This window comes from Balaenoptera ricei, chromosome 15 (genome assembly GCF_028023285.1).
Source record: "Balaenoptera ricei isolate mBalRic1 chromosome 15, mBalRic1.hap2, whole genome shotgun sequence".
NCBI lineage: Eukaryota > Metazoa > Chordata > Mammalia > Artiodactyla > Balaenopteridae > Balaenoptera > Balaenoptera ricei.
The window spans coordinates 172,509-194,707 of record NC_082653.1 but is presented as its reverse complement, the minus strand read 5'-3'; the positions used below and the strand labels follow the sequence as shown (position 1 = coordinate 194,707).

At 60.6% G+C, this 22,199-nt stretch overlaps 1 protein-coding gene across 1 annotated transcript; it reads right to left on the bottom strand.

Annotated features, from left to right (window-relative positions):
- Window positions 1-2,612: 2,612 nt before the first annotated feature.
- On the bottom strand, window positions 2,613-11,790 carry NPBWR2 (neuropeptides B and W receptor 2). The gene is given in 7 exon segments (XM_059897761.1): window positions 2,613-2,784; window positions 2,786-3,410; window positions 3,413-3,709; window positions 5,532-5,655; window positions 9,544-9,650; window positions 10,941-11,100; window positions 11,647-11,790. Coding segments are annotated over 7 exon segments (1,629 nt in total).
- Window positions 11,791-22,199: the final 10,409 nt, after the last annotated feature.

The window sequence follows — 22,199 nt, the reverse complement described above, 5'->3', positions numbered from 1 at the left end:
CCCACCTGCACCCAGACCTCACCTCGGTTCCCACCTCCGACCCTGCCCCCTGCCTCCAGCCCCGCCCCCGCCTCCACGCCCCACCGCCCCGACCCGGCCTCCAGCCTGCATCCCCACCTCCGCCCCCTGCCCCTCTCCTCGCCCCAATCCCCGCCCCCGCCCAACCCCCACCAGCTGGGCTCGGTCAAGTCTCCCGGCTTCCCTGAGGCTTGGTTTCCCCGCCTGCGCAGAAGGGACGCCGAACCTTCCTCACGGGGTAGTGGGGGAAGGCCGGGTGGGCGAGGGGTCAGCGGATCGGCTGGACCGGGGAAGCTGCGGGCTCACCTGGCGCTCTGGACTTTGCCCACCAGGGGCGCTGTGGCCCGCGGGAGACTGCGCCCAGGGGCCGCGCCGGGTGGTGCCGGGCCGGGGTCCGGGCCACGGCGAGGGGATTTGGGGAGCGGAAGGAGAGGGCCAGTTCTCTCTGGGAAAGGAGCCCAGAGCACGGGGACACTCCCTCCGCGCTCCCCAGTCCGTCTCCGGAGTCACGGTGGAGGGGGCGGCATTTTCCCCGGGCGGGATCCCGGTGAGGGCTCTCCTCTCCCCACAACCTTGGCTGGCCCACGGCTCCCCCCCGCCTTGGTGTCTCGCGGGCCCTGCGTGAAGACCCTCCCTCCCATCGGATGTGGACCGCCTGGCTGGGCCTGCTTCTCCTCGGTCCCCACCACGGAGTTCCCGGTGCCAGACGGTGGCTCCCGTTGCTGGGCTGGCTGTGGGGCGGGGGCCACCCCAGGGAACAGAGTGTGGGGCCCGCTGAGGAGGCTTGGTTGGCACCTCCTGTGCTAGGGAGATGTTCTGCTGGGCACGGGGTGGGAGACCCTTGCTCGGCTCGGCGTTCCCGTGGGCTTCCGGCTGACACAGCTCCGCCCGCCCCTGCTGCTCTGCCTTCACGCCCCGCGCATTCGCGCCTCGCCTCGGCCCAGCTGGGGTCTTAGCTGGGGTGTGGGAGCGCAGCTTCCCCTCTCAAGGAGCTCGCAGGGCGCAGGATGAGCGCTGACGAGGTAATCACGGCTGCTGCTTGGAGAGGTGTGACTGCAACGCAGTGAGAGAGCAGATCGGGAACAGCTAGTTCTTCGTGGGAGAGGCTGGGTGCTAGTGGCGCTTTGAGAAGTGGCCACAGCCCCTGAGTGTGGGTGGGACTTGGGGACTCCCTTCTAAGGAATAGAAAGTAGCCGAATGGCTTTGCAGATAGGCCTTAAAGGTGTGGAGGTTTCCGCCTGGCTCTCTCTCGGACGCTGCCCTGGGGGCTTGCTGCCACCCCTGGAGGATGCCCAAGCAGCCTGTGGACGGCCCTCAGGGCCAGGAACCGAGGCCTCCTGCCAGCGGCCACGAGAGGGAGCGGCCTCCAGCCCCAGTGCGACCTTCGGGTGACTGGGGCCGCGGCTGAAGTCCTGCCTGAAATGTCGTGAGAGACCCTGAGCTGGAGCCAGCTGAGAGCTGCTGGAAGGTTCCTGACCCACAAGAGTTGTGAACTAGTAAATGTTGTTCTGAGCTGCTAATTTGGGGGGAATTTTTTATACAGTAATGGCTTACTAATACCATGTGGTCAGAAAGATAACAGGACGCAGGTAGCCTCTGAGTTGTTTCAGGCTGAGAGAGGGAAGGGGAGAGGGGTGTGGGCCCGAGCTCTTCCACGTGACTGGGTGGGGGGGAGGCGGCCATGCAGCCTGGGGGCCACCTCACCGCGTGGCGAAAGGTGTGTCCTGCTTGCCAGCTGGACAGACTGGCCAGAGCTGTGTCACAGCACTAAAACCGACCTGGGGCCCCATAAGCTTCGAAGGGTTATTGGGTGCCAGGCAGGTGACTTACGGAACGGCAAGGCTGGAGCTCCAGGCCTGGAAGCAGCTGGGAGCCACGGGGCCAAGAGTGCGGAGCCTGGCCGAGGCCTACCAAAGCGGTCTTCAGGGACTTGTCCTCTGACCCCCCACCAGTGGCAGAAATGGTCTCTGAGCAGCCAGCCCCTAAGTGTTCCCATCCCACCCCCAGGCTCAGTGTGGAGCCCCTGCTGGCTGAGTCTCGACCGCAGGCCACACCTCAGGGAGGAAGGGGTCCAGGTGCTAGCCTGTCTAAGTGACAGGTGCCCCCTCTAGACGGTGGGGGTCCAGAGGTCCTGGAAGAAGGACATGGGGGGGACCACAGGCATTGGCGTGAAGGGCACAAGGGGCATGGGGTGCTCAAGGGAGCCTGAGCCCTGCTGAGGGAGCCAGGAGGGGACACGGGCACAGGCCTCCTGGTGAAATGTCACCTGAGTTTCGGGCTGTGAGAGTGTGCTTCGTGGCCTCCTTTGATGTGCACCTTCGGCTTTTACAGCAACACCTGGCTTTGCTGCCCCAGGTGCCCCCCAGGATGTCTCTTGTGCCAGGACCTGAATCCCTGCAGCTGGCCACCCAAGGGCTGTCTAGGAGGCAGAGACAGGGGTGGGTCCATGGCCACCTCTGCGGGCTCGGTGGCCAGCCTTCGTGGGTCTTTCTCTTTCTGTCTGGAGGAAATAGTGATGGGGCGTGAACAGGTGGGGTGCTGCTCTGCAGGAACAGAGCTTTTCTACGGTTGCGCGGGCCGCGAAGGAGGGGCGCTCATGCCCCCGGGCACCGGAACGTGGGGCGGAGGCTCTTCCACAAGCTCTGGTCCAGGAAGGCCTAGAGGAAGGGGTTGAGGCAGGAGCTGGTGTAGCTGAGGCTGGTGACGACATAGGAGATGATGGTGACCAGTGGCGTCTGGGGCAGGTCTGTGGTCAGGGCCACGACAGGCCAGGTGGAAGGGCGTCCAGCAGAGCAGGCCCACGGCCAGCACAGCCAGGACCTGGAGACTCACCTTCCGCTTGGCCTTGCCCAGAGCCTTGGCTCCGGAGTGGAGCCGCAGGGCCTGCGGCCTCCGCGGCAGGTCCGCGTAGAGAACACGGAGGGTGCACATGGGCACCGCGAAGCCCAGCACCAGCGTGTAGATGCGGCTCGCCTGGAACCAGGCCCACTCAGGCCGTGGGAAGCTCAGCCCGCAGCTTGTGACCTGCAGCTCATGGCTGTAGACTCCGGCGAAGGTGAAGAAGGGCAGCACTGTGACAGTGACAGCCAGCCAGATGCACAGGCTGGCGATCTTAGCCCCGCGGACAGTGTGCCGGGGCATGCGGCGGGACTGCGCCGTGGCCAGCACCACCAGGTAGCGGTCCATGCTCGCGGCGGCCAGGAAGCAGACGCTGGAGAAGACGTTGCAGTGGTCGATGGCCAGCACCAGCTTGCAGAGCAGCTCCCCAAAGGGCCAGCGCTGCAGCACGTGCTCGGCGATGTTGGTGGGCCGCACCAGTGTGAAGAGTCCGTCGGCGGTGGCCAGGTTCAGGATGACCGCGTGGGTCACCGTCTTCACCTTGGGCGCTCGGGGATCACACAGATGACGGCCGCGTTGCCCGTTAGCCCCACGGCGCAGATGACAGAGTACACCACTGACAGGAGCTCGTGGAGAGCCGGCAGCGGCTCAGGGAACGCGACGCTGTGTCTGGTGCCGTTGTCCCAAGAGAGGCCGGCGCCCGTTGTGCCTGGCAAGGGGGAGCCTCGGCTGTCCAGGCCCTCCGGCCCCGTGGCCTCCACCGTGAGGCAGGACCGATAATGGTTTGTGCCCTGGGCAGGTGGGAGGTGCTTCTGAGCTGGGAATCTGGGCAGGGGCCTCCTTGGGCTGGATTCTGAGAAAGAAACAACCAGAAACTCTGGGATCTGGCTGTCAGCTTAGAATGGTAGCTGCCTCAAGTTCTCTGGCAGAAGCCGTGGCCACTTTGCCGGGGTCAAGGATTCATGGCGTCTCTGTCCATCCACCCCTTTCCAGTGGCAAGAGAGAGCCTGGCAGAGTGCGTGGGCACCTCCTCCTGGGCAGCACTTTCGGCTGGTTGGGTTCCTCCCCCAAGGCCCCCTCCTCTTGCAGAGAGCAGCTGCCAACCACCCTTCTGGGAAGGGAGGGCTTGGATCTGCCCCCCCACCCCGACCCCAGCCCCTGTCCCGGCCACACCCCAAAGCACAAGCTACATAAGTCAAGACAGTCCCTTCGAAAATGCACCTCCCATCATATTCCTGGCCCCCTTCGAATCGGGAGTCCTGGAGCGGTGCCCTCCCAGTCAAGCTGCAGACCCTCTGTGTGTGGCCACCAGCACTTTTCCTCACTGACCTGTCTGGAGACACATGGCCAGAAGTTGGTGGCCTGGGTGACATGTGGTGGTGGCCAGCTCAGGCGGCCTCAGGGGTGGAGGGGGGAGGTGTGGCCCCCACCGATGGGCCCCCTGCCAGCGTCCCAGTCCGTCCTTAACCACCGGGGGGGCTTTTAGGACCTGCTCGCTGGCAGCCTCGGAGGGAGCTGGCTTCCCGAAGAGTCTCCAGCCTCGTGGCAGCGCTGCTACGTGCCAGGAGGCGGGGGGGAGGGGGTCCCCCGGCTGTCGCGGAGCCCTGGGCTGCGAGCGCTGCAGGCTCTGGGAGACCGAGGGCTGCGAGCCTTGGCCAGGGGCTCCAGCTGTCCAGCAGGGCCGAGCCTTCGTCCAGTGGGCTGCCCCCAGGTGGGACCCCTAGTCCCCCGGTCCCCCAAGAACCCTGTGCTTCCAAGCGGCCTCTACACACAGGCTTTTGTTTCTGGTGTGAGGTGGGGACGGGGGCACTGGGGCTAGAACTTTCCTCGGGATACTCACGGTCCCACGTGGGCTACACGAGCTTCACAGCTTTGGACGAGGAGATTCTCTTTGAGAAGCAGAGAGAAGGTGACCAGCTGGGCCTGGCCTGGGAGGGAGGGAGCTGCCCTCTGGTCTGGGTGGGGCAAGTTCTGGACTGGTCGTTGGTGCCCCAGCCTGAGACCCACCGAGGCCAGGGGATGGGTGAGCGTGAGGAGAGGCCCCTGCATCTGGGGCTGACTTTCGTGATTTTGGGGGGGGTTCGTGCGTGGGGAGGGGTGCTGGGTCAGGTCACAGCTCCTGGACACCAGAGACAGGACGGAGAGAGGCTCAGGCCTGGTGTATGGGCCGCCCGTTCCCCTTGACCGTGTGGCCTATGTGTGAGCCGGCGTGCGGGCTGGCCTGGGGGGTGAATGGCTGACCACTGCCCTGGTGCTGGGCCTGTAGGGAGTGGCCCAGGCCTCCTGTCGCTCAGCGGCTGTCCTGGGGGTGGGGCAGGGCTCACCTCTCTGGGCCTGGTTGTGGGTGTCCCGCGGGATGGGTGCTGGGGGTCCCTATTTCCTGAGTGTCTTGGGGGGGCCCGGGGCTCAGCACATGGCCGACTGGTGCCCCCCGAGCGTGGGCCTGTGACGGGGGCTCTTCACCCTCCTGCCCCTCCTGCTCTTGCCCCAGCTCAGCAGGATGCCAAATGCCACCCCAGACTTGCCCGGGGCCGGGCTGCTCTAGGCAGGTCTCCCCTCAAGCCCCGGGAGGAGCAGGCAGTGCCAGAGCTACAAGAACCTTCCCGGCGGTTTCCCAGCATGGCCCTGGCTTCCTCTGAGGCAAACCGTGAGTCTGGGGTCCCTGCTCGCCCCACCAGTGTCTGCCAGGGTCTGGGGCTCCGAGCCCCTCTCAGCCTGCTCTCTGCTCTCCTGAGTCTGTCCTGGGGGCTGCTGGCTCCCCACCCGGCCCGTCACGTCTGAGGGGGCTGGGGGCGGAAGCTGAGAGGATGGGGGCCCCGGGGCAGCAGGGGTTGGGGGGGCTGAGGAGGGGGCACCAGGCCTGCAGGTGTGGTGACCCCCCAGGTGCCCCTCACGCCGGCCCAGCGGTGGGGGGCGCCTCAGCCTCTGCTCTCTGGCCCTCGGGGCAGCAGGGGGCTTTGTCTGCACGTGGGTGGGGCATTGTGTGCGTGTCATCCTGGGGAGATGAGTTCCATTTTCAGAAATGAATCGGCTGTTTCCAACCAGCCTGTGAGGGCTTTCAGGCTGTGGAGAGAGAGGTGGGGGCCGCAGGGGAGGGGCGAGGCCTCTGCCTGGTCTCCGGGGGCTGGGGCCTGCGCAATGGGAGCCCGTGGGAGTCTGCGCGGTGTGAGTGTGAGTGTGTGTGCGCGCGTGTGCGCGTCTGTGCAGCCGCTTGCTGTTGGGCGGGGGGGTGGGGGGGAAGCAGGTCCTGGCGGTGAGCCTCCCTCCCCACCCCTGCGCAGGGAGGAGGGAGAAGGGAGGGGGGTGCAGCCGCCCTGACCCAGCCCAGTGTGGCTGGTGGGCCCGGAGACCAGAGACAGCGTCGAGTCACGGGCAAGCTCAGTCGAGCGGCTTTCACAGCTGTGTGTGATTCACCTGGTGTGGCAACCACCTTCCACCTGAACCTGATGGTCGTCTCACACACACACACACACACGTGCACACATCACACAGATGCACGCGGCAGACGCACGCACTTACGCAGACACGCGTACACGCGCAGGCGCGGGCGGATGCGTGCGGCCCTGCGTGCCTCTGTGTGTGCTTTGTCCCCAGGCCCGTCCCCTCTCTTGCTCTCCTACTGAGGGCTCAGAAGATAGCCCTGAACGGTAAGTGCTGCCTCTGAGTAGGTGGCTGGGAGGCTTAGCTCACGGAGAAGGGACAGGTGATTCAGAGCGCATTCCAGGGAAGCAGAGAGAGAACTCGGCCAAACTGAGAGGGCCCGTTTCAAACCTAGCCATTCGGACCCCTGGCCCTGCCACCCGGCGCCCAGCTGCCTCTCTCTCCTTCAGCACTAGTGGCACTGAGCCGTCCCCAGGGGCAGGTCATGGCTTGGGGGTTCTTGACGGTTCCTGATCTCCTTGGGCTAGGCCAGGAGGGAGACCCTGGGCTCAGGGCCGGTGGGAGAGGCCTGGGGCAGCCAGACTGGGGTCCCACAGGGGCTCCTGCTCAGCCAGCTCCGAAATATCCCAGCCCTGGGCCCAGAGTCATTTGTCTGCTCTGCAAGTATTCATCTAGGAAAAGAGCAGTGAACAAAGAAGGGGAAACTCCTGCTTTCCTAGGGCCGCCCCTCTACTGGGGGAGGCAGGAAACAACATCGGGAAGTGCCAAGTGCATCGCAAGGTTTAGCTGGAGGGCAGGGGCTCTAGGAGGAAGAAAGCAGAGAGACACCTGTCCATCAACAGGGTGGTCCTGTAGAGAAGGTGATGCTCGTGCTGAAACCAAGGAGACGGGAGAGGCCTGGCAGGCGTGTGTGGGGCACGGCCACGGGAGAGGGAGGAGCTTGGTCCGCCCTTCTAGGGACACGGGCTCTGGCCTTCCTGAGAGTTTTGAGGAGGGGAGGATGGGTCGGCCAGGTCCTTAGGCCAAGAGGGTCCGAGGGGTGTGGGGTGCGGGGAGCAGGGCGCCTTGGCAGGAGCCCTGGCCTGGGGGTTGGGAGGGGCGGGAAGGTTGGAGGTCAGGATGGAGTGCAGAGTCCAAACCCGTCCGAGGCCTTCGCGATGTGGGGTTTGGAGGGGCAGCCTGGGCTGGAGGCTGGGTGCCCTGAGGCCCCCTGGCCTGCCCTGCCCGCACGCCCCCTCCCCGTGCTGAGAAGCAGGAAGCACGGAGGAGGCGGGCAGCTCCCCTGGGCACCAGCCCTTCTCAGCCTGGGGGGGTTGTTAAGTCGGTTACCAGAGGGCTCCCTCTCCCCTCCCCAGCAAGAGGAGGGGCGGGGGCGGTAAGGCCCTGTCCCCCTCCTTCCTGCCCAGACGCCAGCCACCACGATCAGGCCTACTGGGCCCGGCGGGGGGCTTCACGGGGGCCCCCTGCCCTGCGCGAGCTTGGGGCCTGTCTCCTGGGAGGGCTTACTGCCCACGGAGTGTCTGTGGACTGGTCCCCCGGTCACTCAGAGCGCAGGCAGGAGTGGGAGGGGGGGAGCAGGTGCCTCCGTGTCTCGGGCGGGAGGGGGTCACAGGTGCGACTGGGCCCTCGGACAAGCACGTGGGTGGCGGGAGTGTGTATGCGGGCGGCAGAGCGCTCAGACACGGACCCAGGAGGGAAGCATCCGTGAGCCTGGCTTCCGGGTCTGTCCATGAACTCTTTTTTTTCTTTAAAATTAATTAATTAATTTTTGGCTGTGTTGGGTGTTCGTTGCTGTGAACGGGCTTTCTCTAGTTGCGGCGAGCGGGGGCTACTCTTCATTGCGGTGCGCAGGCTTCTCGTTGCGGTGGCTTCTCTTGTCGCAGAGCACGGGCTCTGGAGCGCAGGCTCCGTAGTTGTGGCTCACGGGCTCTGGAGCGCAGGCTCCGTAGTTGTGGCTCACGGGCTCTGGAGCGCAGGCTCCGTAGTTGTGGCTCGCGGGCTCTGGAGCGCAGGCTCCGTAGTTGTGGCTCATGGGCTCTGGAGCGCAGGCTCCGTAGTTGTGGCTCGCGGGCTCTGGAGCGCAGGCTCAGTAGTTATGGCGCAGGGGCTTAGTTGCTCCGTGGCGTGTGGGATCTTCCCGGACCAGGGCTCGAACCCGTGTCCCCTGCATTGGCAGGCATTGGCAGGCGGATTCTTAACCACTGCGCCACCAGGGAAGTCCCTGTCCGTGAATTCTTACTGAAGGTTGGTGGGCAGGCAAGGCTGGTTCATGCTCGAGTCAACTCCTGCGGAATCCTGAGTCAGACAGGAGACCAGGCCTCCCCATGACCCTGGAGGGGGGCAGTGCTTGTCCCTCCACGTGGCCTCATGGCCACACAGCTCAGCTGCTTTCTGGGCCCAGTGGGTCTGGGATGCTCCAGAGGCCAGATTCGCTGACCTTGGACCAAGCTCTCTGTCCGTGGGACGGGGAGGACAGACCAAGCCGGCAGCTGGTAGGGCCAGGGTGATGGGTCCTGCTGGGCCAGGGGCCTCTGGTCTTGCTTGTTCCCTCCCCCTTCCCACCTGCCTGGCGCCAACCCCAAGCTCAGAGGGTGCAGCCTGGCCTGAGCCTGCGGCAGAAGCCGAGGACAGCGCGCGATGCCCCCCCCTCCCCGCCCGCCCCCCGCAGGTCCTGGTGCTCCGCCCTCCCTCCCCGACGTTCACATGAACCTCCCGGTTCGTTCCAGATTGCGCACGGTGGTGTCCTGCCTGCTGCCTTTAGGTCCATTTGGGTTGGAGTGGGCGCTGCCCAGCCCGGTCTCTGAGAGACTGGGCCTCCGCAGGGGAAGGCTGGGCTCAGGTGAGGGGCCGTCACTCGCTGGGGGATCTGTGATGGGGGAGGTGGCCAGGGCAGGCCGGGAGCCCCGTGGTCACATGCTTGATGCACACGTGTGGTGAACACGTGTGTGTTTCAGCGTGCTCCCCCTCAGGCTGACACGTGCACACGTGGCTTGTTAACGCACCTCTGGGCCCCCTCAGGTCTGCACGGGGCAGCACCCCGCCGCCCTGCTGTGTCTCGTCTGCGCGCCCGAGGCTCTCCCACAAGGCTCAGAACCCCGGGAGGGGCCTCTGCCAGGGCACTGTCCACCGCCAGGCCTTCTCCGTGGCCTCTGGGGTCCTGCTGTGGGCGACGCCTGGGGAGGCCTGGTGTCCGCAGGGCTCTGAGGGCCCTGCAGGACCCGACGCTGGGAGGGCTTCTGTGGCAGGAGCGCCGATCAGCACGTGGGGGTCTGCGAGGGGCCACGCCTAGGGCTGGGGAGACGGTACAGGGGGGCAGTGCCGGGGAGGGGGCAGGGCTCGGCCGGGCAGGGGGCCCAGGGAGGCGGCATCCTGGGCTCTGAGCAGGGCTGGGCGTTGGCTGCACAAGCGAGTACCTGGAGGAGGGGTGCCACCAGGACCAGAGGGAGGCACCCGCAGCTCGGGGACCCGGGTCTCCTAAAGGTGGGGCTGCCCTGGACGCCCCCCTAGCCCTTGGCCCTGTGCTCGCATGAGCTCTGCTGGGCCACATGACAGTGTTGCCTCTCTGTGTGCCCGACCCGGGGTGGGGAGCCTCTTTCCAGGGCTCGTGGGAGGACCATTCTGTTGTCACCCTGGCAGCGGTCAGCAGAGGGGGCTGGACCCACCGGCCCAGCTGAGGACTGCGGCTCTACCCAGCCTAGAGCCGGCGGCTTGGGGTGGGGGAGGGGCTTCGGGCGGAGGGTCTGAGCTGGCTGGAACTGTGGGTGATGACTCAGGTCTAGAGGCCCTTTGTCCTGGCCCTTTTGGTCGTGTGTCCCGTGGGGCACACATCTGTCCTCTCCGCCCGACCCTCCACAGAGCCCTGGGCTGGGGTCTGGGACCACCCTGTCACCACCACGGTGCGCTCAGCCCTGGGCTCTAGGGAGGCGCCCTTCCTCCGTCCCCAGGGATGGCAGGCGGTGGGAGCTTCCAGCAGGAGAGGAAGGCGTGGCAGGAGCGGCGTTTCCGCGTCTGGAGCGGAGCGTGCGCAGCAGGCCTCCCGCGGCTGCGGGCGTGCAGGTCGCGAGGGCGGCTCGACTGGGCTGGTGCCGGGGCCCACGTGAGGCCTGGGGCCCGGGCGGAGCTCAGACTTCCTTGCCTGGGACCTCAGCCCCCATCTGGCTCCAAATTGTGGGTCGCAGTGGGGAGGGAGGGACAGCCCCGCTGACCCGGTTGGCCTGGCCTGCTGGGTCCTAGAGCATCTGTGGGGAGAGTCCAGCTGCATAGGCCCTGGGCACCGGTGTTTTTGGCGCTGGGGGAGGACAGAGGTTTGAATCCAGACAGGGCAGCTCCCCTCACCTCGCCCACCACAATTTTAGCTTCCGTTGGCATCAGCCGGGAACTCGGGAGGGTGGGAAGGCAGCACGCGTGCGTGGGGACGTCGCCTGTGCAGACAGCTCCTTCGTGCCGTGGTGGTGGACTTGGCAGTGGTAGAGAGGAGGTCAGAGGCTGGGCTGGGCGAGGGTGTCTTGGGAGGGGCCAACGTGGTCTGGGAGGGCCCCTGAGGGGAGATCAGGGTCCGCAGGGGCTGTGGGCATGGAGTTCATGGCTCCACCTTGGAGCAGAGCAGAGCCCAGCCCAGCCTGGGCACGGAGGAGCTGGTTGACGCGTGGCAGTGTCAGCCGGGACCCGGCTGCGTGGTGGCCTCTTGCCCCGATCAGGGCCACCTTCTTGTGCCCAGAGGCCCTGCAGGTACTTCAGGGGCTTCTTCTCTATGTCCTTGCTGGACTGAGGCCCGGAGTGTGGCCGCTGTGTCCTCAGAACTGCGTCTGGAGCCCAGGACCTGGGTGTCTTTCCTTCCCGGGCCTCTTCTTGGTGCTCCAGGCACTGCCGGGTCCGGAGGAGGCTGTGGGCCCCCCACCCAGCCCTGCTGAGTCAGCAGCAGGGCCAGTTCCCACCCGCCCCTGCCCATGTGTGGGTGCTCCTGTCACCATGGCAACCCCGTCCCAACAGGTCTCGTTCAGGGACATTTCCCGGTGTCCGCTTTGTGTCCTCTCGAGGGCCTCTCTGCCCGTGACCCTGTCACCGCCAATGTCCCCGTTTTGGGACGGCGGGTGGCCGGCCCCCCCCGTTTACCTGTGACTGTCCACGTTTCAGGCCTGAACGTCCACATTCCAGGAAACCCCTTGGTCCTGGACAAACCACTTACCCGGGGGGCCTGTCGGGGGGGACGTGAGAGGATGCTGCCCCCAGGGGAGGCTGCCTGGTGTGGCCAGGCCTGGGCTCGGCCAGAAGACAGCCCCTGTCCCCCCGTCGCCACCCAGGCCCGAGGCCCCTCTGCTGATCCCCTTGGTCTGTCTCCTCTGGTTTAAATGCCTGCTGTGTGCCAGGCACTGGCGGAGCCCTGGCACATCCATGCCTTCTCCATCCCACGGTGACCCAGGAGGCAGGGCTGCTCTGGCCCCACTTCACAGGCGAGAGCAGGAGGCTCTGGTAGGGGGTCCCCTGGCAGGTGCCATCCTTGAGCAACAGGCAGGTGTAGCTCCCGAGGGAGCTGCCGCCGTCAGCAGTGTCCATGGGCGGACGCTAGAGCGGCTGGAAACTCCGAGGCCCGGCTTCCTTCCCAGGGTGGAGGAGTGTGGGCTTGAGCAGAGCTGGCACTTGTGCTGTGGAGACAGGAGTCACCTGAGGTCTGTCCACACCTCCAGGCGACGGTCGGGAGTGCAGGTCTAGAGCCAGCTCTGTCCTTGCTGTTGAGTACCCAGGGTGAGGTACTCAACACCTCTGAGCCTCCATTTCCTCACCTGTCCAATGCGGATCATACTTCTCCTGCCTCACAGCGTGGAGAGGTTAAGTTGAGATGATGCGGGCAAGGGCTCTGCCCCACTCAGTGCCTTTGATGCTGGAAGGAGCCCCGCCCCGGTCCCACCTGCCCGTGCTGCTCTGGGCCTGGTCCGGGGTTTCAGCCTTGGGCTCCGGCAGCTAGATGGGGGCTTGGAGTGAACTCTGGCCTCACGTCCGCTGTGAGTGGGACAGGAGGCCGCTGAGAGGTCGAGACCTGCAGGCAGAAAGAAATTCCTGGAGGAGGCGTGTGAGGGGGTCACCAGCGTGTGCAGGGAGCTGGGAAACCTGGTGGCCAGCCGCTCGCCCGAGGTGTGGAGCTCTGTCGTGAGGGAAGCACCTCGAAGCCCCCCTCTTCCAAGAGGCCCTCCCGGATCAGCTCTGCCTGACCACGCAGGGGTAGCCATTTTCCCCAGGGCTGGGTGGGTGGGTGGGGTCTCTCCATTTCCAGCGGAGCCGGGTTCTCATCGTGCAGCTCAACCCTGACCCCCAGTGGCCAATTCTGAGCACTGCTGCCGAGGATTTGGGACCGATGGCCTGGGGGGTGACCCAGGGGGATGTCCTGTGACCTAGCCCAGGAGCCTCACCGCCCTTCCCAAAGTCTAGCCTGGACACACCCAACGAAGGCCCCATGGTGGAACCCCAGGCTTGGTGGCAGGGCTTCATTCAACCCAGCTGTGCGCTCCTGTTGAGGGGCGTGACCCAGGGATTCAGGGAAGCCCCATCTGGAGTTGATCTTCGTCATGCTAGAGGCTTGTCTGGACGGGCCAGCCCTGAGAGGTGGCCTCTGAGCTGTGCTCCTAGGGGTCAGGGAGGGATGGAGGAGCATGGGGGGGAGCGGGAGAGGCTGGGGTGCGTGGCTGGAGTTGGGGAGGGGTGAGGCGGCAGGGCAGGCGGGGCTGCGCTGGGAGTAGACCTGGGGCCGAAGAGGGTTTTAGGCAGAGCAGTGACACGGTCACATTGCGTTTCAGTGGCTGCTGGACAGAAGGTGGACGGAAGGGTGGAGGCTGGCAGTAGGTGGCTGGTGGGAAATGGAGCTGCTAAGACGCCAGCCTGGTGGGGAGGAGAGCCCCGGCAGGCAGGGCCTGGGGACGGACTGGCTGAACGTGGGGGTGTGGCTTGGAGGGCAGTTGTGGGTGCCAGCAGCCCTGAGGGCAGGAAGAAGGGGAGCCCTGGTGCTGGGAGACCTAGGCCGGACTCTCGGCTGCCAGCTGACATGGTGATGGGGGAGGTGCAGAGGTCTGTGGGGAGGGGCTTAATGGGTCTCAAGTGTCTAAACTAACCTGGGCCCCTGTGGGGGGCCTGGACTCGGTCCCTGCCTGAAGCCTCAGTTGGCTTCCTGCTCAGCTGCGCAGGGGCAGCGGGGAGCTTGGAGGGCAACGCTGTGTGGTCAAATCCTACATTTCCAGATAGCAGAGGAGAGGAGCCGGGGGTCTTTGGAGGCTGGAGAGAAGTCTGGGTAGCCGGAGGCTGCTTGGAGCCAAGAGGTTAGACAGATGAGGCAGGAGCTGAGGGCAGCCGCAGGGCTCAGGCCTGCATAGCTTGAGGGGCTCTGGGGACCTGATATTTCTGTGTGAAGGCGTCATCCAAGAAGGGGGGCTCGTGTGGTGGGCACGCAAGTATGCAGAGGCACCTGTGGTGTGCGTGCACGTGCTGTGTGCATGCCTGCGTGTGGACCTGTGTGCGCGCGCGCATGTGCGGTGTATCCACACACGTGCACACACTGCATGTTTTGTGTGCACGCACGTGTGCGTGTGTGTGTGGTGTGGTGGAGTCCTCCCTCCTGCCTCCTCCTAGTCTCTTCCTTTAGTCCCTTCTCTACTTGGTAACGAGAGTGGTTTTTCTAAAAGCCGGTAGGATCATGTCCTGTCTCTCTCTGAAAGCCTTTGCAGACTGCTCATGGAAATACTCATGAATGAAATGATGTGATCGTGTTTGGGATTTGCGTCAAGATGATCCTGCGGATGTGGGTGTAGAATAGACGAAACAAAGGTGGCCGGAGCTGATCTTAGAGTTTGGCAATGCCCACGTGGGCGGTACTGGTGTTCTTCTCTCTATTTTTGTGTGTGTTTGAAATTTTGTCAGGATAAATTGCAAAAGACTTTGAAATGTCAAAAAATGTATTGGGTGTCCTGTTGGCTCACTCTTCCAGATTTTTTTGTCTTTCATTGTCTTTGAACTGTTTTATAGCTCTACAATGGCAGAAAATTGATAGTAATGCAAACAATTCTTGTTCATAGAAATGCAAATTAACTTTGTCCAGTGGAAAGCAATTGATGATTGCCCTTTGGGTACTGACCGGTCTTGCTTGTACTTACAAATTCATTTCAGGATTCTGGGTTGCCCGTGGATGTGTCTGTGGTTTGGATTCTTCTTTGACCTGGGTTGTAAAATGTTACTGGTTTCTTCATTAATGATTGCTGTGGGGTGAATTGTGTCCCTAGAAAGACATGTTGAAGTCCTGACCCCCAGTCCCTGTGAAGGCGACCTCATTTGGAAGTCAGGTCTTTGCAGATGTGACTAGTTGCAGTCAAGTCCTTATTAAAAGAGGGAAATTTGGACACAGACACAGAAGACACAGGAAGAACGCCAGGTGATGACAGAGGCAGAGATTGGGGTGATGTGTCTGTAAGTCAAGGAACATCTGGGGTCATCAGAAGCTGGAAGAGGTGAGGAAGGAGCCTCAGCTATAGCCTCCGGAGAGAGGGTGGCCCTGCCCCCACCTTGATTTTGGAAATCTGCCTTCCAGACTGTGAGAGAATAAATCTCTGTTGTTTTAAGCCCCCCAGTCTGTGGGCTTCTGCTAGGGCGGGTGGGGGGCCAGGAAACACAAACAGTGCACGTGCCAGGGTGCTCCAAACAGGGAAGAAGGCAGTGCGGGGCCTGCAGGAAAGGCGGAGCCTGGTGGGAGGTGCAGCCTGGCCCGGGATGGAGGGGGAGGTGGGGTGTGGTGGGGTGGGGGTGTGTCACTGGGAGGAGCTTGGACGTTTTCCCGGAAGGCAGCATGAGGCTTTTGAAACAAAAACCAAAAACCAACTAATTCTAGAAAATGTTAAAGGATAAATTTTCGAAGGTAAAACCTTGGCCCTCGTGTCCAAAGCTATTATTTCACTCGCTGTGTGCTAACTCCCGGGCCGAGAGCAGCGTGGGTGTCTGTGCGGAGGCTCCTGCAGGGAGGCCGGGGGAGGCCGCGTGGAAGAAGGCGGGGCGTTGAGGGTGGCTTAGACGTGTGCCTGTACGGACGCACGTGTGTTCGGAGACAGATCACGAGGCGGATGCCCCCGCGGTCAGACGCGCTGGAGGACGAGTGTGCTGCAGTGTCGCCGCGTCACTGTGTGCGCGCTGCAAGGTGGACGCATTGCGGGAGATGCGGGGAGGACCCTCTGCAGTATAGACACACTGGCTGTGGTGCAGATCCCGCTGTGTGGAAGCATGTCTCCCGTGTCTACTCACGGCCGCTCTGAGGCCTCTGGCTGGGCCTGCGCCCCGGGCAGAGCAGGGGCTGTGGGCCAGGGGGGCACGGGCAGCCCATGTCCTCCCCAGCCAGGCCTGCCCTGGCCCCTCTCTCACATCCTGCGGGGACCCTCCTCCCTGCCCGTGCTCATGATCCCCCGGCCTGAGCTCTGTGCTGCTGGAGCCCCGGGGGCTGGTGGGGGGCGTCAGGCCACACTTCCTCCCCGGGATCCGCGGCCGTTCCAGAAAGGTCCCTCACAGTGAGCCCGACCACACAGAAGTGGGCCCAGGTGACCCTAACCCGAACCCTAACCCCATTTCAACAGGGTCCTGGGGACCCCCCTGGGTCCCCAGACCAAGTCCCCTCCCTCACCCTCCAGAGAGGGGCAGCGTCTCGCCGCGTTCACCCTCAGGACAGCTGCCAGCGTTCTTGGGGCCCCTCTGTGGGGTGGGCGGAACACGCCCCCCGCTAGACTCTCAGAGAGGCTGCCCCCAGCCCCGGCCACCAACACTTCAGAATTACTTGGGGGTCCCCATCCCCAGGCCCCAGGGTCAGAGCCTCTTATCCCGAGTGGATAAGCTAGAGGATTGGGAATTAAACAATGTGTATTTAAATATTTTAATATATTTTATTTTTATTTTTTTGGGAGGGGGAATAGGCCGTACATGCAGATGATTCAAGAGGAAAATGGCCCAGCAAGGAGGGACGTGGTGAAAAAGAACCCCTCTCCCCCGCTTCCCCAGGGACCTGTGGTCCCTCCGTCAGTGGCCTGCGGGCCTGCAGGCCGTTCTGAGCACCACAGACAGCTCACTCCCACGGGCCTGTCCACACGGGGCGGGGCAGGGCAGTCCCGTCCACAGTGTTGCTTAGCCCTTGCTGATGGACATTTAGGTGGTCTTTTTTTCATGGACAGTGTCGCCCACGATGTCCCTGGGCCTGTGCCTTTGCAAGCGGCGGGCGGGCTTTAGGATAGGCTCCTGCACGTGCCGGACGGTCTTCGCTTTGAAAGATCTGCTGCCACATTGCCCTCCGCAGAGCTCGCCCCATACCTGCCCACGTCAGTGAGTCAAGTGGTTTGTCCCCCATAGCCTCCCAGCATAGCTGTGTTAGGAAACCTTTGGATCTTTGCAATCTAAGAGCATCTCTGCTGTTCAGAATTGCATTTCTCGTACCGTGAGTCAGGTTGAACAACTTTTAATTTATTTTAAAGTTATAGTTTCCCTTGTTCTGTAAACAGCCTTGACCCAGTTTTTTTTATTGGATTGTCGGACCTTGTCTTATTGATTGGACAGACTCTTTACATAGCAAGGCTTTATCCTTAGATATTTGCAAATATTTTTCCTCGTCTGTTATTTGACTTTTGCTTTGTTTAAAGTAGTTGTGCCACGTAGAAAATTTTAAATCATGTAATTTTACAGTTTGGTTTTGTGAGCTCATAATATGCTCTGCATTCTTCCTTCCGGTACTTTTATGGTTATTTTTAAACATTTACATCTTTGACCCATTTAGAACTTATTTTGGTATAAGATCCGAGTTAGGAATCTGTGTCAGGTAGGGTCCAGTAGCAGACAGACGTCATCCTGAAATTGGGAAATTTGAGGAGAGCTGAATAAAGGGATTAAGGTGTGGGCAGGGGGTAGAGAAACCACTAGTGAGAAGTGGGGTCCACCCTTAGAGCTGAGGGGACCGGAGAACCTGCCCAACAGGAGCTGAGACCTGGGAGTGAGGCCCGTGCAGGGAGGACGGCGCCCTGATCTCCTGGGGGCTCCCCGTTGGACAGATCCCACCAGCAGCCCAGAGGCAGGTGGTCCACTGGCACACCTGCAGGTCACCTCCGGCTCTGGGCAGAGTGGGCCTGGCTGGATGCCAGACACATCAGCACAGGATGGGGAACCAGGTATTATGCCAACACACTGACTTAGAAATGGGTGGTTTGAGGACTCCCCAGGGGACTTGGACAGAGCCCCCCAGGGTGCAGGGTTGGGTGAGGGGCTAGAGGGCTCGGAGGCCGAGGGGAAGGGCCCGTGTGAAATGAGCTGACCACGAGCTGGACACGTCTGTGATGGCCTTTCCTGCCTGGGACTGCCCAGTAATCTGGTCCCTGGGGCAGTGGGGCTTGAGGCTGGCGTGTGGAGATGAACAGAGCAGGGTCTGTGGGGCTGGGGAGGGGTCCCCCCTCCTCCCAAAGGGGGGACCAGAACGAGGGCCCCTTGCTGCCCCCTCCGTCCTTCACTCATTTGTTCGTTCACTCGTTCAGCGCGCCCAAAAAGTTAGGATGCTCCTTGATGTAAAATTCAACATTAAAACAACGTTAAGCCATTAGTTGGTGTAACAAAGTCCTAAGCATTGACGATTTGCCCCAGGATGACAATTTGGAAACTTCTGGGAGAAAAAGCCCAATTATTTTTTTTTTTTTTTTGTCTTTTTAAATATCTTTATTGGAGTATAATTGCTTTACAATGGTGTGCTGGCTTCTGCTTTATAACAAAGTGAATCAGCCATACATATACATATATCCCCATTTCCCCTCCCTCCTGTGTCTCCCTCCCGCCCTCCCCATCCCACCCCTCTAGGTGGTCACAGAGCACCCAGCCGATCTCACTGTGCTATGTGGCTGCTTCCCACTAGCTATCTATTTTACATTTAGTAGTGTATATATGTCCATACCACTCTCTCACTTTGTCCCAGCTTACCCTTTCCTCTCCCCATGTCCTCAAGTCCATTCTCTACATATGCGTCTTTATTCCTGTCCAGGCCCTAGGTTTTTCAGACCTTTTTTTTTTTTTTAGATTCCATATATGCGTGTTAGCATATGGTATTTGTTTTTCTCTTTCTGACTTACTTCACTCTGTATGTCAGACTCTAGGTCCATCCACCTCACTACAAATACCTCCATTTCATTTCTTTTTATGGCTGAGTAGTATTCCATTGTATATATGTGCCACATCTTCTTTATCCATTCACCCGATGATGGACACTTAGGTTGCTTCCATGTCCTGGCTATTGTAAATAGAGCTGCAATGAACATTGTGGTACATGACTCTTTTTGAATTATGGTTTTCTCAGGGTATATGCCCAGTAGTGGGATTGCTGGGTCGTATGGTAGTTCTATTTTTACTTTTTTAAGGAATCTCTAAAGTTTTCTCTGCAGTGGCTGTATCAATTTACATTCCCACCAACAGTGCAAGAGGGTTCCCTTTTCTCCACACCCTCTCCAGCATTTATTGTTTGTAGATTTTTTGATGATGGTCATTCTGAATGGTGTGAGATGATATCTCATTGTAGTTTTGCTTTGCATTTCTCTAATGATTAATGATGTTGAGCATTCTTTCATGTGTTTGTTGGCAATCTGTATATCTTCTTTGGAGAAATGTCTATTTAGGTCTTCTGCCCATTTTTGGATTAGGTTGTTTGATTTTTGATATTGAGCTGCATGAGCTGCTTGTAAATTTTGGAGATTAATCCTTTGTCAGTTGCTTCGTTTGCAAATATTTTCTCCCATTCTGAGGGCTGTCTTTTTGTCTTGTTTATGGTTTCCTTTGCTGTGCAAAAGCTTTTAAGTTTCATTAGGTCCCATTTGTTTATTTTTGTTTTTATTTCCATTTCTCTAGGAGGTGGGTCAAAAGGGATCTTGCTGTGATATGTGTCAAAGAGTATTCTGCTTATGTTTTCCTTGAAGAATTTGATAGTGTCTGGCCTTACATTTAGCTCTTTAATCCATTTTGAGTTTATTTTTGCATATGGTGTTAGGGAGTGTTCTAATTTCATTCTTTTACATGTAGCTGTCCAGTTTTCCCAGCACCACTTATTGAAGAGGCTGTCTTTTCTCCATTGTATATTCTTGCCTCCTTTATCAAAAATAAGGTGACCATATGTGTGTGGGTTTATCTCTGGGCTTTCTATCCTGTTCCATTGATCTATATGTCTGTTTTTGTGCCAGTACCATATTGTCTTGATTACTGCTTTGTAGTATAGTCTGAAGTCTGGGAGCCTGATTCCTCCAGCTCCGTTTTTCTTTCTCAAGATTGCTTTGGCTATTCAGGGTCTTTTGTGTTTCCATACAAATAGTGAAATTTTTTGTTCTAGTTCTGTGAAAAATGCCATTGGTAGTTTGATAGAGATTGCGCTGAATCTGTAGATTGCTTTGGGTAGTATAGTCATCTTCACATTGTTGATTCTTCCAATCCAAGAACATGGTATATCTGTCCATCTGTTTGTATCATCTTTAATTTCTTTCATCAGTGTCTTATAGTTTTCTGCATACAGGTCTTTTGTCTCCTTAGGTAGGTTTATTCCTAGGTATCAAGTACCATATTTGGTGCCGGGAGAACACACGGCGCGCCTCAGGCTGTTGCAATGTCATGCTGGCCTCTGCGGCCTCAGGCTCATCCTCAAAAAGCCCAATTATTAAAACAATTGTTTTTGGCACCCTGCTTTGATAATGCCCTGAACACCGGGCCTAGCTGTTGGAAATTCAGGGTCCAGGTGGGCGAGGTCCTCGTGGGCGGGGCCCTGACGTGCAGATGCGGGGATGGGAGAAGGAGCCTGGGTCTGCTGCAGACCCAGAGAGGGGCTTGACCGTCGTCCTGTAGGAGCTGCTGATGGCGGCGCCCTGGTGTGCGGGGAGCAGGGGACCCGGGGCCACCGAGGGTGGCGCGGAGCAGCGTGGGGGCAGCGTGGGAGGCGGTGTGCAGAGGGGTGCCGCACAGCTCCTGGCCGGGTTGAAGGAGAAGGTTCCCTGGGGCGGCTGTGGGGAGGGTCCAGGACCACAGGAGGCCCACCCCGCAGGCTGCCAGTGCCCTGGCAGGGGAGGGGCATCCAAGGACAGAGACTGGTTCTGCTGGTGACAGCAGAATTCGGGGACCCAGACGGCGGGCTGAGAGGCTGAGCCTGGTTTGCCTGGATGGGGTGTTTCCAGGCTCTCAGTTTTAACAGCAGGACAGTCCGGACAAATCTTTATGAGCTGACCGCCCCCCCTGTGTATCTTTGTTCTGACGTGGGTGAGCTAAGTGGCAGCTGTCCCACAACCGCCCCGCGCCCCCCGCCCCCCGTCTGAGGACCCGGGGTCCTGCGGGAAAGGTCAAAGTTCAAGCTGCTTCCCCTGCCTCAGACCAGGGGACCTGTGGACACAGAGGGCAGCCCTGCCCACCACGCCACCGGCTCCCAGGCGAGGTGTCTGGCTCCGCCGGGCGTGCTGCCACAGGGGACCCCCCTTGTTCCCTTGTTCCCGACAAAATCCTCTGCACACCCTGGGCCTCGCCCGTCATCTGATTTCCACGGTGGCCGTGGCCCTGGTGTCCGGGGCAGTGAGGGCGGGTCACCCGTGCGCTGTTTACCTGGAGCGAGGCTCCTTCCTCCTTGTTGGTACGAGGCTGATTGCTCTGCATTTTCACGGTAAATTTGTTTTCTGAGTCGCTGTTGAAATTCTGGAAGCAGAGAAAATGCATTTGCTCCATCACCTTCCGGATGTGACAAGTCCTATAAAATCTATTAAAGCCTTTAATGAAATCCCTGCTCAGAGCTGCTCTGTGAATGAATGTGGAATGAGAATTTAAATGAAAATGTTTTTGTAGTCTGGAGGCTTTGCCTGGGAAGAAACTAAAGGGGCAGCTCACCTTTCTGCCGTCATTCTCAGGCTTGATGAGTGCTGTGCTTGGTGGCCCTCTGACCGGAGGCTGGGGGCCTTCCTCAGACCCTCCGCGCAGAGGGGAAGGCGGGTGCACCTGTGGGCCGGTATAGCCACTTGTGGCTGGAGATAAACGCATTTACTTATAAACAGGTGCGAGCCCTGCACTCGCAGAGCCCACCGTCTGGGGGGACAGACGTGTGCAGGACTGCTGGGGAGCTCGGAAGGTCCATCTGGGGTGGGGAGGACAGGGGCAGGGACAGGAGTGGGGGTGGCTTGGCTGTGAGCAGATTCCTCCCCCCCCCCCCCCCCCCCCCCCCCCCCCCCGTGAGCTGAGTCCTGCCCTGGGGCCCTCAGACACGCTCAACTCCCAGGTCTCTGGCCAGCCCTCCCCACACTCCACCCTCCTCCAGGCACCCCTGCCTGGGGGGAGAGACACAAACATGCAGAGCCTGCCTCAGGACACCAAAAAGTGCTTGTCTTTCCTGCTTTCTGGGGTGGCAACGTCGCCCCTTTCCTTCTATGATGACAAGTTCTAAAAAACACCCAGAACGTGTGCAGCACAGAGTGCCGAGGGGCAACTCTTCCCAGAGGAGGCCCAGGAAGCCCGTGCTGCAGGCAGGGGGACCACGTGGGAGCAGGTCCAGGGGTTAGGGTGTAAAGTGTTGTGACCGAAGGAAAGAGGGGAGCCCCAGCTGGATGTGGAATTTGTTTACCCAGCAAGGGTTACTCCCCCAGTATGGGGAAATACTTACAGATCAACAAGAAAATCACCACTGAATAGAAAAAAAGGCAACACAGGCTGTGCAGAGATGAGCTTTCCAGAGAGACTGGCAGCGGAAAGCTGCTTTTGGGGACCTGCTTGCTGCCTCCGTCTCTCCCCAGATGAAGAAGCGGCCCTACGGGTGCTGAGTGATCCTTGCAACCCTCCTGGGGGGCGGGGGCAGCAACGTCAGTGGGTGTGAAAGGGCGGGTTTGGCGTGCAGAACGTTCCAGGCACAGGACAGGCCTCTCCTGCCCTCCCTAATGTCCCGAAGTCCTGGGCCCTTGGCCGCCCAATCGGAA